This window comes from Natator depressus, chromosome 3, assembly GCF_965152275.1.
Source record: "Natator depressus isolate rNatDep1 chromosome 3, rNatDep2.hap1, whole genome shotgun sequence".
Lineage (NCBI taxonomy): Eukaryota > Metazoa > Chordata > Testudines > Cheloniidae > Natator > Natator depressus.
In genome coordinates, this window is record NC_134236.1 from 158,125,496 (window position 1) to 158,137,568 (window position 12,073).

The following is a 12,073-nucleotide window of genomic DNA, read 5'->3' on the forward strand; positions in this document are numbered from 1 at the left end:
CTTCATCAAGTGGTTGCTGAACAAACAAGAGGGGATGCCATTTTAGATTTGGTTTTGGTGAGTAGTGAGGACCTCCTAGAAGAAATGGTTGTAGGGGACAACCTTGGCTCGAGTGATCATGAGCTAATTCAGTTCAAACTGAACGGAAGGATAAAAAAAAAAATCTGCGACTAGGGTTTTTGATTTCAAAAGGGCTAACTTTAAAAAATTAAGGAAATTGGTTAGGGAAGTGGATTAGACTGAAGCACTTGTGGATCTAAAGGCGGAGGAGGCCTGGGATTAATTCAAGTCAAAGTTGCAGAAGCTATCAGAAGCCTGCATCCCAAGAAAGGGGAAAAAATTCATAGGCAGGAGTTGTAGACCAAGCTGGATGAGCAAGCATCTCAGAGAGGTGATTAAGAAAAAGCAGAAAGCCTACAAGGAGTGGAAGATGGGAGGGATCAGCAAGGAAAGCTACCTTATTGATGTCAGAACATGTAGGGATAAAGTGAGAAAGGCCGAAAGCCATGTAGAGTTGAACCTTGCAAAGGGAATTAAAACCAATAGTAAAAGGTTCTATAGCCATATAAATAAGAAGAAAAAAAGGAAAGAAGAGGTGGGACTGCTAAACACTGAGGATGGAGTGGAGGTTAAGGATAATCTAGGCATGGCCCAATATCTAAACAAATACTTTGCCTCAGTCTTTAATGAGGAGCTTAGGGATAATGGTAGCATGACAAATGGGAATGAGGATATGAAGGTAGATATTACCATGTCCGAGGTAGAAGCCAAACTTGAACAGCATAATGGGACTAAATTGGGGGGCCCAGATAATCTTCATCCGAGAATATTAAAGGAACTGGCACATCAAATTGCAAACCCATTAGCAAGAATTGTTAATGAATCTGTAAACTCAGGGGTTGTACCATATGACTGGAGAATTGCTAACATAGTTCCTATTTTTAAGAAAGGAAAAAAAGTGATCCGGGTAGCTACAGGCCTGTTAGTTTGACATCTGTAGTATGCAAGGTCTTGGAAAAAATTTTGAAGGAGAAAGTAGTTAAGGACATTGAGGTCAGTGGTAATTGGGACAAAATACAACATGGTTTTACAAAAGGTAGATCATACCAAACCAACCCAATCTCCTTCTTTGAGAAAGTAACAGATTTTTTAGACAAAGGAAACGCAGTGGATCTAATTTTCCTTGATTTTAGTAAGGCGTTTGATATGGTGCCACATGGGGAATTATTAGTTAAATTGGAAAAGATGGGGATCAATATGAAAATTGAAAGGTGGATAAGGAACTAGTTAAAGGGGAGACTACAGTGGGCCATACTGAAAGGTGAACTGTCAGGCTGGAGGGAGGTTACCAGTGGAGTTCCTCAGTGATCGGTTTTGGGACCAATCTTATTTAATCTTTCTATTACTGACCTCGGCACAAAAAGTGGGAGTGTGCTAATAAAGTTTGCGGATGACACAAAGCTGGGAGGTATTGCCAATTCGGAGAAGGACCGGGATATCATACAGGAAGATTTGGATGACCTTGTAAACTGGAGTAATAGCAATAGGATGAAATTTAATAGTGAGAAGTGTAAGATCATGCATTTAGGGATTAATAACAAGAATTTTAGTTATAAGCAGGGGACGCATCAGTTGGAAGTAACAGAGGAGGAGAAGGACCTTGGAGTATTGGTTGATCAGAGGATGACTATGAGCTGCCAATGTGATATGACCATGAAAAAAGCTAATGCGGTTTTGGGATGCATCAGGCGAGGTATTTCCAGTAAAAATAAGGAGGTGTTAGTACCGTTATACAAGGCATTGGCGAGACCTCATCTGGAATATTGTGTGCAGTTCTGGTCTCCCATGTTTAAGAAGGATGAATTCAAACTGGAACAGGTACAGAGAAGGGCTACTAGGATGATCCGAGAAATGGAAAACCTGTCTTATGAAAGGAGACTCAAGGAGCTTGGCTTGTTTAGCCTAATCAAAAGAAGGCAGAGGGGAGATATGATTGCTCTCTATAAATATATCAGAGGGATAAATACCGGGGAGGGAGAGGAATTATTTAAGCTCAGTACCAATGTGGACACAAGAACAAATGGATATAAACTGGCCATCAGGAAGTTTACACTTGAAATTAGACAAAGGTTTCTAACCATCAGAGGAGTGAAGTTCTGGAACAGCCTTTCAAGGGAAGCAGTGGGGGCAAAAGACCTATCTGGCTTCAAGATTAAGCTTGATAAGTTTATGGAGGAGATGGTATGATGGGATAAAATGATTTTGGCAATTAATTGATCTTTGACTATTAGTGGTAAATAGACCCAATGGCCTGTGATGGGATGTTAGATGCGGTGGGATCTGAGTTACTACAGAGAATTCTTTCCTGGGTATCTGGCTGGTGAGTCTTGCCGACATGCTCAGGGTTCAGCTGATCGCCATATTTGGAGTCAGAAAGGAATTTTCCTCCAGGGCAGATTGGCAGAGGCCCTAGGGGGTTTTCGCCTTCCCCTGCAGCGTGGGGCACGGATCACTTGCTGGAGGATTCTCTGCACCTTGAAGTCTTTAAACCATGATTTGAGGACTTCAATAGCTCAGACACAGGTGAGAGGTTTATCGCAGGAGTGGGTGGGTGAGATTCTGTGGCCTTCGTTGTGCAGGAGGTCAGACTAGATGATCATAAGTGTCCCTTCTGACCTTAAAGTCTGAGTCTATGAGTATCAGTGATTTCAGCTCTGCTGTGTGTAACAAGACTCTCAATTGAGTCTAAATTAGCTCTATTATTACACAGGGGAGAGAGGAAGGGTCAAATGGTGTCTGGGACCCTTAGGCAATGCCCACACCACCAAGTACAAGTACCTGTCCCCACCCACTCTCAACTCACTGGGCTTTGGAACCCATTTCCCCCTGCCTAGCGAGTGCCGTTAGTTGAGGGTGAGTCCCTCAATCAAAAAATGCCAAGTACAGTTCCACTGCCCTGAATTCACACAAGGATAACAGCCCTTTATTACTCCTGCCCCAATAACAAGAAGACTGAGAATTAAATACCAGCCAAAAATGACCATTTGGGCAAGCAATTCTATCATGCTGAGCACTAGACAAGGTGGATGTTCTCATGCAAATGAGATCAGCTCCTGAAGTCCTCTTCCACAGCTCATCACTAGATGTCAGGGGAGAGCTCATTCAGACTCTGCTTACATACATAATTGTTCAGACTCCACTTTGTCTTTCACAACAGCACCTGTGCTGTGGGTCCAGTGTTGTTTTGGTGCTCCAGTATATCACTGAAATTACAGTAAAAAAATTTTATGTACCTGGTACATGAGGTTGCAATGGAGGAGCATGTTTCCTGCCATATCTGTGTGCAGCTGCCCTGAAGCTAAATTAGCATGTTCTGCAGCACCAAAGCAGTTAAATGGTTATTGACTTTTGCCTGGCAGTGTCTCCCCACTTTCTCTCAGACTACCCTGAGCCATGTTTAAGCAGGACCACTTTCGCATTCCCCAGACAAACTCCACATGCTAAGGGCACGATTTCACCCATAAGGCTTGTCTACACAGGGATATCCAGGAACGTTACTCTGAAATAACTAGAAGTGAGAATTTGACAAATGAATTAATCAAAACCAAATTAAGGCCACTTTAATTCTGAGTAAGAGTGACGATACAGGGGTTTAATGCTGTTTAACTAATCAACTTTAAATGAACATAGTTTGTGAATTCAGATTAACTTTCCTGAGTGTCCCCATGTAGCTAGAACATCACAATACATCATTTTTGTTTTGCTGTGGCTGAGTTAGATAAAATCTTGTGATGCTATAAACTGGAACTGCACAGCTCATGGATTCTGCATTCCCATGCTGACACTAGTTGCAAAGCTCATTTTTTCTTGAGGAGGTCTCCAGCAGTCCTTGTATTCAAATCATCTGGACTTTCTTGCACAGCAAGCAGCTAGCAAGTTCTGTTTAAGCATCAGCAGAAGTAAAGATACAAAAGGCAAGCTGATTGAGAATATTGTAATAGTGCATGATACAAAGTGTGGTTATAACCAGGTACCCAAACACCTCAGGTGCATAGGCCAGTTTCAGTCACCCTAAATAACAGGTCTCTAGTATAATTGCACTTCCTGAAGCCCAGTTTTGCTTTATTAAATATTTTTTCTTTTATATATTTAAAAATAAGAAAAACAGTTTTCAGGGGGTTTTAAAAGAGAATTAGTACATGTTTTTATTTTAAAAAGTACTCTTGTGCTAAAAATGAGTGTTGGGTTTTAATGTAAAATAGCAGAAGATTATTAATAGTGCCAGTCACATAAGCCACACCTGATTTTGAGCCTGATCTTGCTGCCACACTAATCAATGGCAAAACTTCCCTTGACTTCAGTGGGTGCAGGACTAACCTCTTGCATTCGAAACTAAGTTAAGCAATATTTAAGGAGCATTCAGGTAGCAGAATATCTTGCCAAACAGCTCTCCAGCACTCAAACTGACATAGAATGAAGTAGTGCTAGCTGTTTAGCTTTTATGCTGTGATAGAAATGATAAATGAAATATGCTGGGCCATGTTCTGGTGCTTTTTGCTTTTCCTGACTCAAGGGTACAAAATGATGCAATCAAAATGGTACTTAGCATCAGTACTCTGACCAGCATTGGAGTTTCTGCACTGCCTCCACAAATCGCTCGTTCTAGGAATTCAAGTGAGGGCGCTTATGTGTCGGGATTCAGAGGAGGACATACTAAAATATGTGGACTCTGTACCCAGGACCCTAACCCTCCTACTCCATAATGTCACTGAACTTCATGCTGTAAACCTTCCAGATATGTGAACTCAAAAGATTTAGGGGGGAACCAGGACTGCGATATACAAGAATTGAACCCTGTGATCTTTTTCTGATTGCATATATATGAATGCCAGAATGTGGCCTTTTGCATTAAAATGGCAGTATAACCACATTATACAAGGACCTGAAAATTATGCTCTATTTAAGTGAGTAGCTCACTGGTAAAGAGAGGAGTATCAGTCCTGACTCTGCTTTGACACTGACTTTTATGCAGTTGAGATAAATGTGTATATTTAATTGTAGTCTATGGTATAAATTATACTCTCTCAGTGTGCCTTCTATAAACATGACAATGTATATCAAGATTGAGTTATTATTAAGCATATGTTTGCGGTGATCTGTAGTGCAAGAAAACTAATTTTGAGATGTTCCTTTTATAGCAAAAGCAAGTTGGTCGCTCACCAGGGGTGAGCAGCACAGAACATCAGCAAGAGATCACCAAATTAAAGGCTGAGTTGGAAAAAAAGAGTGTTTTCTATGAAGAGGAACTATCCAAACGAGAAATAATACATGCTAATGAAATCAAATCCCTGAAGAAAGAACTGCGGGATGCAGAGAGCCAACAGCTTGCCCTCAAGAAAGAGATCATGATCTTGAAAGACAAGTTAGAAAAGACCAGGAGAGAGAGGTAAGTGTATCCCTGCAGCTCACCTGTGAACTCTAGATATCTTAATATCTTCAAATGTATTTACAGACCACACCATCACAGCAGGGTTCTGGCTGTAATCAGAGACATATTGGTATATCTAGTGTCATAGCTGAAAATAAATAAACTTGAAATCCCTATGTGACAGGTTTCCCACAGTGTGCCACCTGGATCTGGGGTACCACTGAGCCCTCTGACCCACCAGCCTGGGCTCCCTCTCACACTGTGCTGCTGTGACAAGCTGCAAAGCCTTCCAAGCTTGCACTTTCATGAGCATTCACACTTGTAGGAACACACCCAGCTGCAGTTACATGCAGGCTGTCTAACCACCAGCCTCCCAGTTCAGGACCCCAGAGCAGTACCATCCTACTTGGTCCAATGTGGCCAGTATATGGGTTTCACCCGGTCAGCCTCTCCCTCAGTGTGAAGAGGACCATGCACACTTGTGGTAACCAAGCTGAGATTATCTCCAGACACCTTAGTCAAATGCACACTGGTTTGGATTAAAACATAAAATAAGTTTATTAACTACAAAAGATAGATTTTAAGTAGGTCTATCAAGTGATAAAAAAAAATTAGTCGCGCTTAATCACACGATTAAAAAAATTGAATACCATTTATTTTAAATATTTTGGACGTTTACTACATTTTAGAATATATTAATTTCACAACACAGAATACAAAGTATACAGTGCTCACTTTATATTTATTTTTTATTACAAATATTTGCACTGTAAAAAAACAAAAAAAATATTTTTCAATTCACAAGTACCGTAGTGCAATCGCTTTATCATGAAAGTTGAACTTACAAATGTAGAATTATGTAAAAAAAAACTGCATTCAAAAATAAAACAATGTAAAACTTTAGACCCTAAAAGTCCACTCAGTCCCACTTCTTATTCTGCTAATCGGTAAGACAAACAAGTTTGTTTACATTGACGGGAGATACTGCTGCCTGCTTCTTATTTACAATGTCACCTGAAAGTGAGAACAGGCGTTCACATGGCACTGTTGTAGCTGGCATTGCACGATATTTACGTGCCAGATGCGCTAAAGATTTATATAAAGAGAAAAAAGAAAAGGAGTACTTGTGGCACCTTAGAGACTAACCAATTTATTTGAGCATAAGCTTTCGTGAGCTACAGCTCACTTCATCGTATGCATCCGATGAAGTGAGCTGTAGCTCACGAAAGTTTCTGCTCAAATAAATTGGTTAGTCTCTAAGGTGCCACAAGTACTCCTTTTCTTTTTGCGAATACAGACTAACACGGCTGTTACTCTGAAACCTAAAGATTTATATGTCTCTTCATGCTTCATCCACCATTCCAGAGGACATGCTTCCATGCTGATGATGGGTTCTGCTTGATAACGATCCAAAGCAGTGCGGACTGATGCATGTTCATTTTCATCATCTGAGTCAGATGCCACCAGCAGAAGGTTAATTTTCTTTTTTGGTGGTTTGGGTTCTGTAGTTTCCACATCAGTGTTGCTCTTTTAAGACTTCTAAAAGCATGCTCCACACCTCATCCCTCTCAGATTTTGGAAGGCCCTTCATATGTTTAAAACTTAGGTCAAGTGCTTTAGCTATCTTTAGAAATCACATTGGTACCTTCTTTGTGTTTTGTCAAATATGCAGTGAAAGTGTTCTTAAAACGGACAACATGTGCTGGGTCATCATCCGAGACTGGTATAACATGAAATATATGCAGAATGCGGGTAAAACAGAGCAGGAGACATACAGTTTCCTCCACAAGGAGTACAGTCACAAATTTAATTGATGCATATTTGTTTAAATGAGCGTCATCAGCATGGAACCATGTCCTCTGGAATGGTGGCCAAAGCATGAAGGGGCATGCGAATGTTTAGCATATCTGGCATGTAAATACCTTGCAACGCCAGCTACAAAAGTGCCATGCGAACGCCTGTTCTCACTTTCAGATGACATTGTAAGTAAGAAGCAGGCAGCAGTATCTCCTGTCAATGTAAACAAACTTGTTTGTCTTACCGATTAGTAGAATAAAAAGTAGGACTGAGTGGACTTGTAGGCTGTAAAGTTTTACACTGTTTTGTTTTTGAATGTAGTTATGTAACCAAAAAAAATCTGCATTTGTAAGTAACACTTTCACGATAAAAGAGATTGCACTTCAGTATGTGAACGAGATGAATTGAAAAATACTATTTCTTTTGTTTATCATTTTTACAATGCATATATTTATAATCAAAAATAATATAAAGTGAGCACTGTGCACTTTGTATTCTATGTTGTAATTGAAATCAATATTGAAAATGTAGAAAAACATCCAAAAATATTTAATAAATTTCAATTGGTATTCTATTGTTATAAGTGCGATTAATAGTGATTAATTTTTTGAGTTAATCGCGAGTTAATTGTGATTAATTGACCGCCCTAATTTTACGTGATTATAAGTGATCGCAAACAGATCAAAGCAGATTACCTAGTAAGTAAACAAAAATGCAAACTCCTCTTAACATACCAGATGAATTAGCAAATTCTCACCCTGAGTGATAAACAGGCTGGCAGATTCTTAAGGGACAAGCTGCCTTTGCTTTGCAGCTTGGGTTTCCCAGGTTTTCATACATAAGCTAGAAATCCCTTTAGCCTGGGACCATCACTTCCTCTAGTTCAGTCTTTGTGCGTCAGGTGTTTCCAGGTGTGTTGTTGTAGGGAGAGTGAGGTACCATCATGATGTCATTTCCCCCTTTTAAATCATCTTCCCACTTGCTGGAAAGCTCTTTTGCTGTGACCTGGGTCAAACAGTTCCCATTGTCTAGTGCTAACTCTGAGAGGTTTCTGTTGTACACGGTTCCTGAGGTAATCCTTATGTTTGTGTGCATTTCCACAATAAGCCGTTAACATTGTTTGACCTTTTTACCTTTGTACCTGAAAGGTGGCTTCTGGGTGTTTTCAACCTCACAACATGTTTCAGTAACACATACTTAGCCAAACTTCATAACTTCACATACCTAATAGCACATACAATCCAACAAGATATTAATGTCTTGCAGATCAAGACTTTTAGAATGATATCTCACAAGGCATGCTTTGTGCAAAACATATCCTAATTATATGACAGTGGTGGATAAGGGGGTGCCAGGGTGTCACACCCTATACTAGCCATCTTCAAAAATATATGTGATGAGATGGAACAGTTACTCTTCCTTGTGTCAAATTGTGCACTGGCTTTCGACCCCCATTCAAGTAACTGGAGTTGCAGGGTTGTAAATCAGGGAAGAATTTGCCCCATTGTAGCTTAAATAATTTTTAGCATTTTTCTCTGTTTGATGTTTTCATCTTTTCACTGGAGATCAACTAGTGCTTACACTTTCTGCTGGCCAGGTAACAATAGTTTAAGGTGGCCAGAGGCTGATCTGCACTGGTTTTATTCAGTACTAACATCTGTCACCATGCCACTGTATACACAAGCCTAGTCATGTGTACTGAAAGGGTGATTTGTCAAAGACCTGCTTTTATTGTCACTTGAGGGAACTTCCATTTTTCCTTGAATGTTCACTGCAGGGCCAGCCTTAGGGCCAGGCAAACGGGGCCCACGCCCAGGGCGCTGTATCCAGGGGACACCACAAGGGACTTGGGCTTCCCCTGGCTGGCTGTGGCTGGACTCCTCTCTTCTCTGGCCCCTCCCCTGCTCTGGGCCAGCAGGCTTCTCCCTGACCCCTCCCGCTTCCCTCACTCATGCCTCAGCCAGTCGGCTGAGGGCTCCAACTCTGCCCCGGGGAGCCCAAAGTGGCGCAGCCGGGGCAGTCACTGGCGGCACAGCACACCGCTCGCTGCCTGGAGCGGAGCCAGGTCCCTCCCTGCCTGCGACCCTGCGCCACTCGATCTCTGGTGGGGGCCCGCTGGGCCGGGGCCAGGAGGAGCAAAATTTCCACATGAGTCGGGAGGAGAGGGGGGACTTAAAGTGACAGTGTGCTCACTGTCTCTCAAACTTCCCTAAAACACACACACACAGGCTCTCACACCCACATATACTCTGTCTCACAATCCCCCAACACAGATTGTCACACACACATTGTCTCTCTCATACACAGACTGGCTCTCATACCCGCATACACTCTGCCTCTCAGTCTTCCAACTCAGATTGTCACACACACAGAGTCTCACACTCCCCAACACACATTCTGTCACACAATCCCCCAAGCTCACACACAGGCTCTATCACGCGCGCACACACACACACTTGTATTATTATTGTTATTATTACTGCTTGGTACTTCCTGTCAAAATGCTTGTGGTGAGCCAGGAGTGGTTAGGGGCTGCAGGAGGGCCGTGGGCTCTGGCAAGATGCAGCCCCATGTGACAGCGCGAAGCCTGCCTTGAGCCGCAGGCCAAGTGCCAGACACCACAAGCCACCCCAACAGCACAGAAGTAAGTGTGGCATTACACCATTTACCATGCCACCCTTACTTCTGCGGACAGAGGCCTAGGAATAGGAATTTGCTAGTTGTAGCAGTTACTCATTGTGATGTTATCTGATTAAAACATGACCATGTAGATCATTGTTGCAACCACTATTATATATTTGCAACAAATCTTGCACAAAATGTGGCATGTAAGATGTCTATGAAAAGGTTATGATTTGCTGAATATGTTTATGCTATTGGTATGCATATATCATTTTTGTATTTGAAGTTATGAGTACTGGCTCTATACCTGTATTTCAAATGTTGGCTCCTGGGGTAACATCCACAAGGTGGTTAGCTAGCACATCTTGAAGGGACTAGTTAAAGTAAGTGGCTCATCAAGGGATATTTAACTCACAGTGGACCATGGGAGACACCCATCTACATTGAATGGACTTTCCTGTGGACATTCCATATGAAGTGTAGGTAGGTGATGGCGGAGGAGCGGGAGCCCATAGGAGCCAGGGGTGATGGTGGGAGGAGGAGGGAGGGCGCCAAAATACAAGTTCGCCCAGGGCACAGTTTTCACTGGGGCCGGCCCTGGTTCACTGAATGGTATTCATCAGTAAAGGCAAGTCCATCTAACTGGATAATATAGCCGTAGTAATAATAGCTTGAGGGTATGTAGCACCATCATTGATGAAGATTTCAAAGTGCTTTACAGACAGTGGCCCATCAGTTTCCGTAATCTTTCTCACAGCAGGAAGTGAGATAGAAGGACTTCAAAGGTGTAGTTCATGCGAGGGGAAAGGCAGGTGTATGGGATCTTGTACTTCCATGACCACAGAGTGGGAGCTGAGCAGGAGAGTGAAAGAGAAGGCAAGAGGCAGGGAACAGCAACTTTAATGTTGTGTTCTTCTTCAAGTGCTGGTCCCTATAGGTATTTACTGTGAGTGTGCATACATGAGACTGGAAGATTCTTCACTAGCAGTGCCCTTGGTCCATGCCTGCACCTCCTCGGGCTCCAAACCAGAAGTATAAGGGTGGCCCAGACCAACCATCTCTCCAGTTCCTATCTACTGCTCATGGTCCAAGACAAAACTCCAACAGTATCCGCAGCTTTGCTAGAATTCCTGTCTTCTGCTCAGGTTTTCTTGTAAATAGTTTTTACTTTGCGTATACAGTGTGACAAAGTTCCTGCTCTACCTTGGTGGGTCTTGCGCTTATTGGCAGATTTGCTCACCTTGGAGCTTCACGGCAGCCCTCAGCTTGGCCATTTTTCTGAACCCACAGTCCAGGTCGACTCCTCCTGTGTCTGACCAGGAGTTGGGAGGATTTGGGGGGTACCCAGGCCCACCCTCTACTCTGGATTCCAGCCCAGGGCCCTGTGGAATGCAGCTGTCTAGAGTGCCTCCTGGAACAGCTGTGCGACAGCTACAACTCCCTGGGCTACTTCCCCATGGCCTCCTCCCAACACCTTCTTTATCCTCACCATAGGACCTTTCTCCTGGTGTCTGATAATGCTTGTACACCTCAGTCCTCCAACAGTCCACGTTCTCACTCTCGGCTCCTAGTGCCTCTTCTCCCAGCTCCTCACATGCACACCACAAACTGAAGTGAGCTCCTTTTTAAAACCCAGGTGCCCTGATTAGCCTGCCTTAATTGATTCTAGCAGCTTCTTGATTGGCTGCAGGTGTTCTAATCAGCCTGTCTTAATTGTCTCCAGAAGGTTCCTGATTGTTCTGGAACCTTCCCTGTTAACTTACCCAGGGAAAAGGGACCTACTTAGCCTGGGGCTAGTGTATCTGCCTTCTATTACTCTCTTATAGCCATCTGGCCCGACCGTGTCACAATAGATAGTGTTTTGGGATTAGGAGTTCTGCCACCGTTATTCCCACCATTCAGGTCACCTGTTATGCCCTAAATCCTGCATGGCCTGCCCCAGGATCTTCCTGGTTGGTAATCCCCATGCCTCTTGCTTGTACTGCATCGGAGAAGCTCACATTCCATCCAAGTGCAAGACTTATTGTTCATTTCCACCTCGTACATGACGCTCTTGCAAATTCTGATTTAGGATGCATCTGATGGAGCTCTCCATGAGGCCACAGCCCAACTCTGGGTCTTCTGACCCTGCTGTACATCAACAGGATCCACCTATTACTAGCCATCTGGACTGGGTTTACCTTAGTCCCATATCGTCCAAGTCCAGACTTAAAGGCTCTAGCAGGC

At 42.9% G+C, this 12,073-nt stretch overlaps 1 protein-coding gene across 5 annotated transcripts in view; it reads left to right on the forward strand.

Moving 5' to 3' along the window:
• Positions 1–12,073, forward strand: part of CDC42BPA (CDC42 binding protein kinase alpha) — a 336,523-nt gene that overhangs the window by 226,114 nt on the left and 98,336 nt on the right. For all 5 annotated transcript variants that reach the window (XM_074949164.1, XM_074949160.1, XM_074949163.1 and 2 more), the window contains exon 15: positions 5,199–5,446. In XM_074949164.1, coding sequence (XP_074805265.1) covers positions 5,199–5,446 — 248 coding nt within the window. The remainder of the gene's footprint in view (positions 1–5,198; positions 5,447–12,073) is intronic.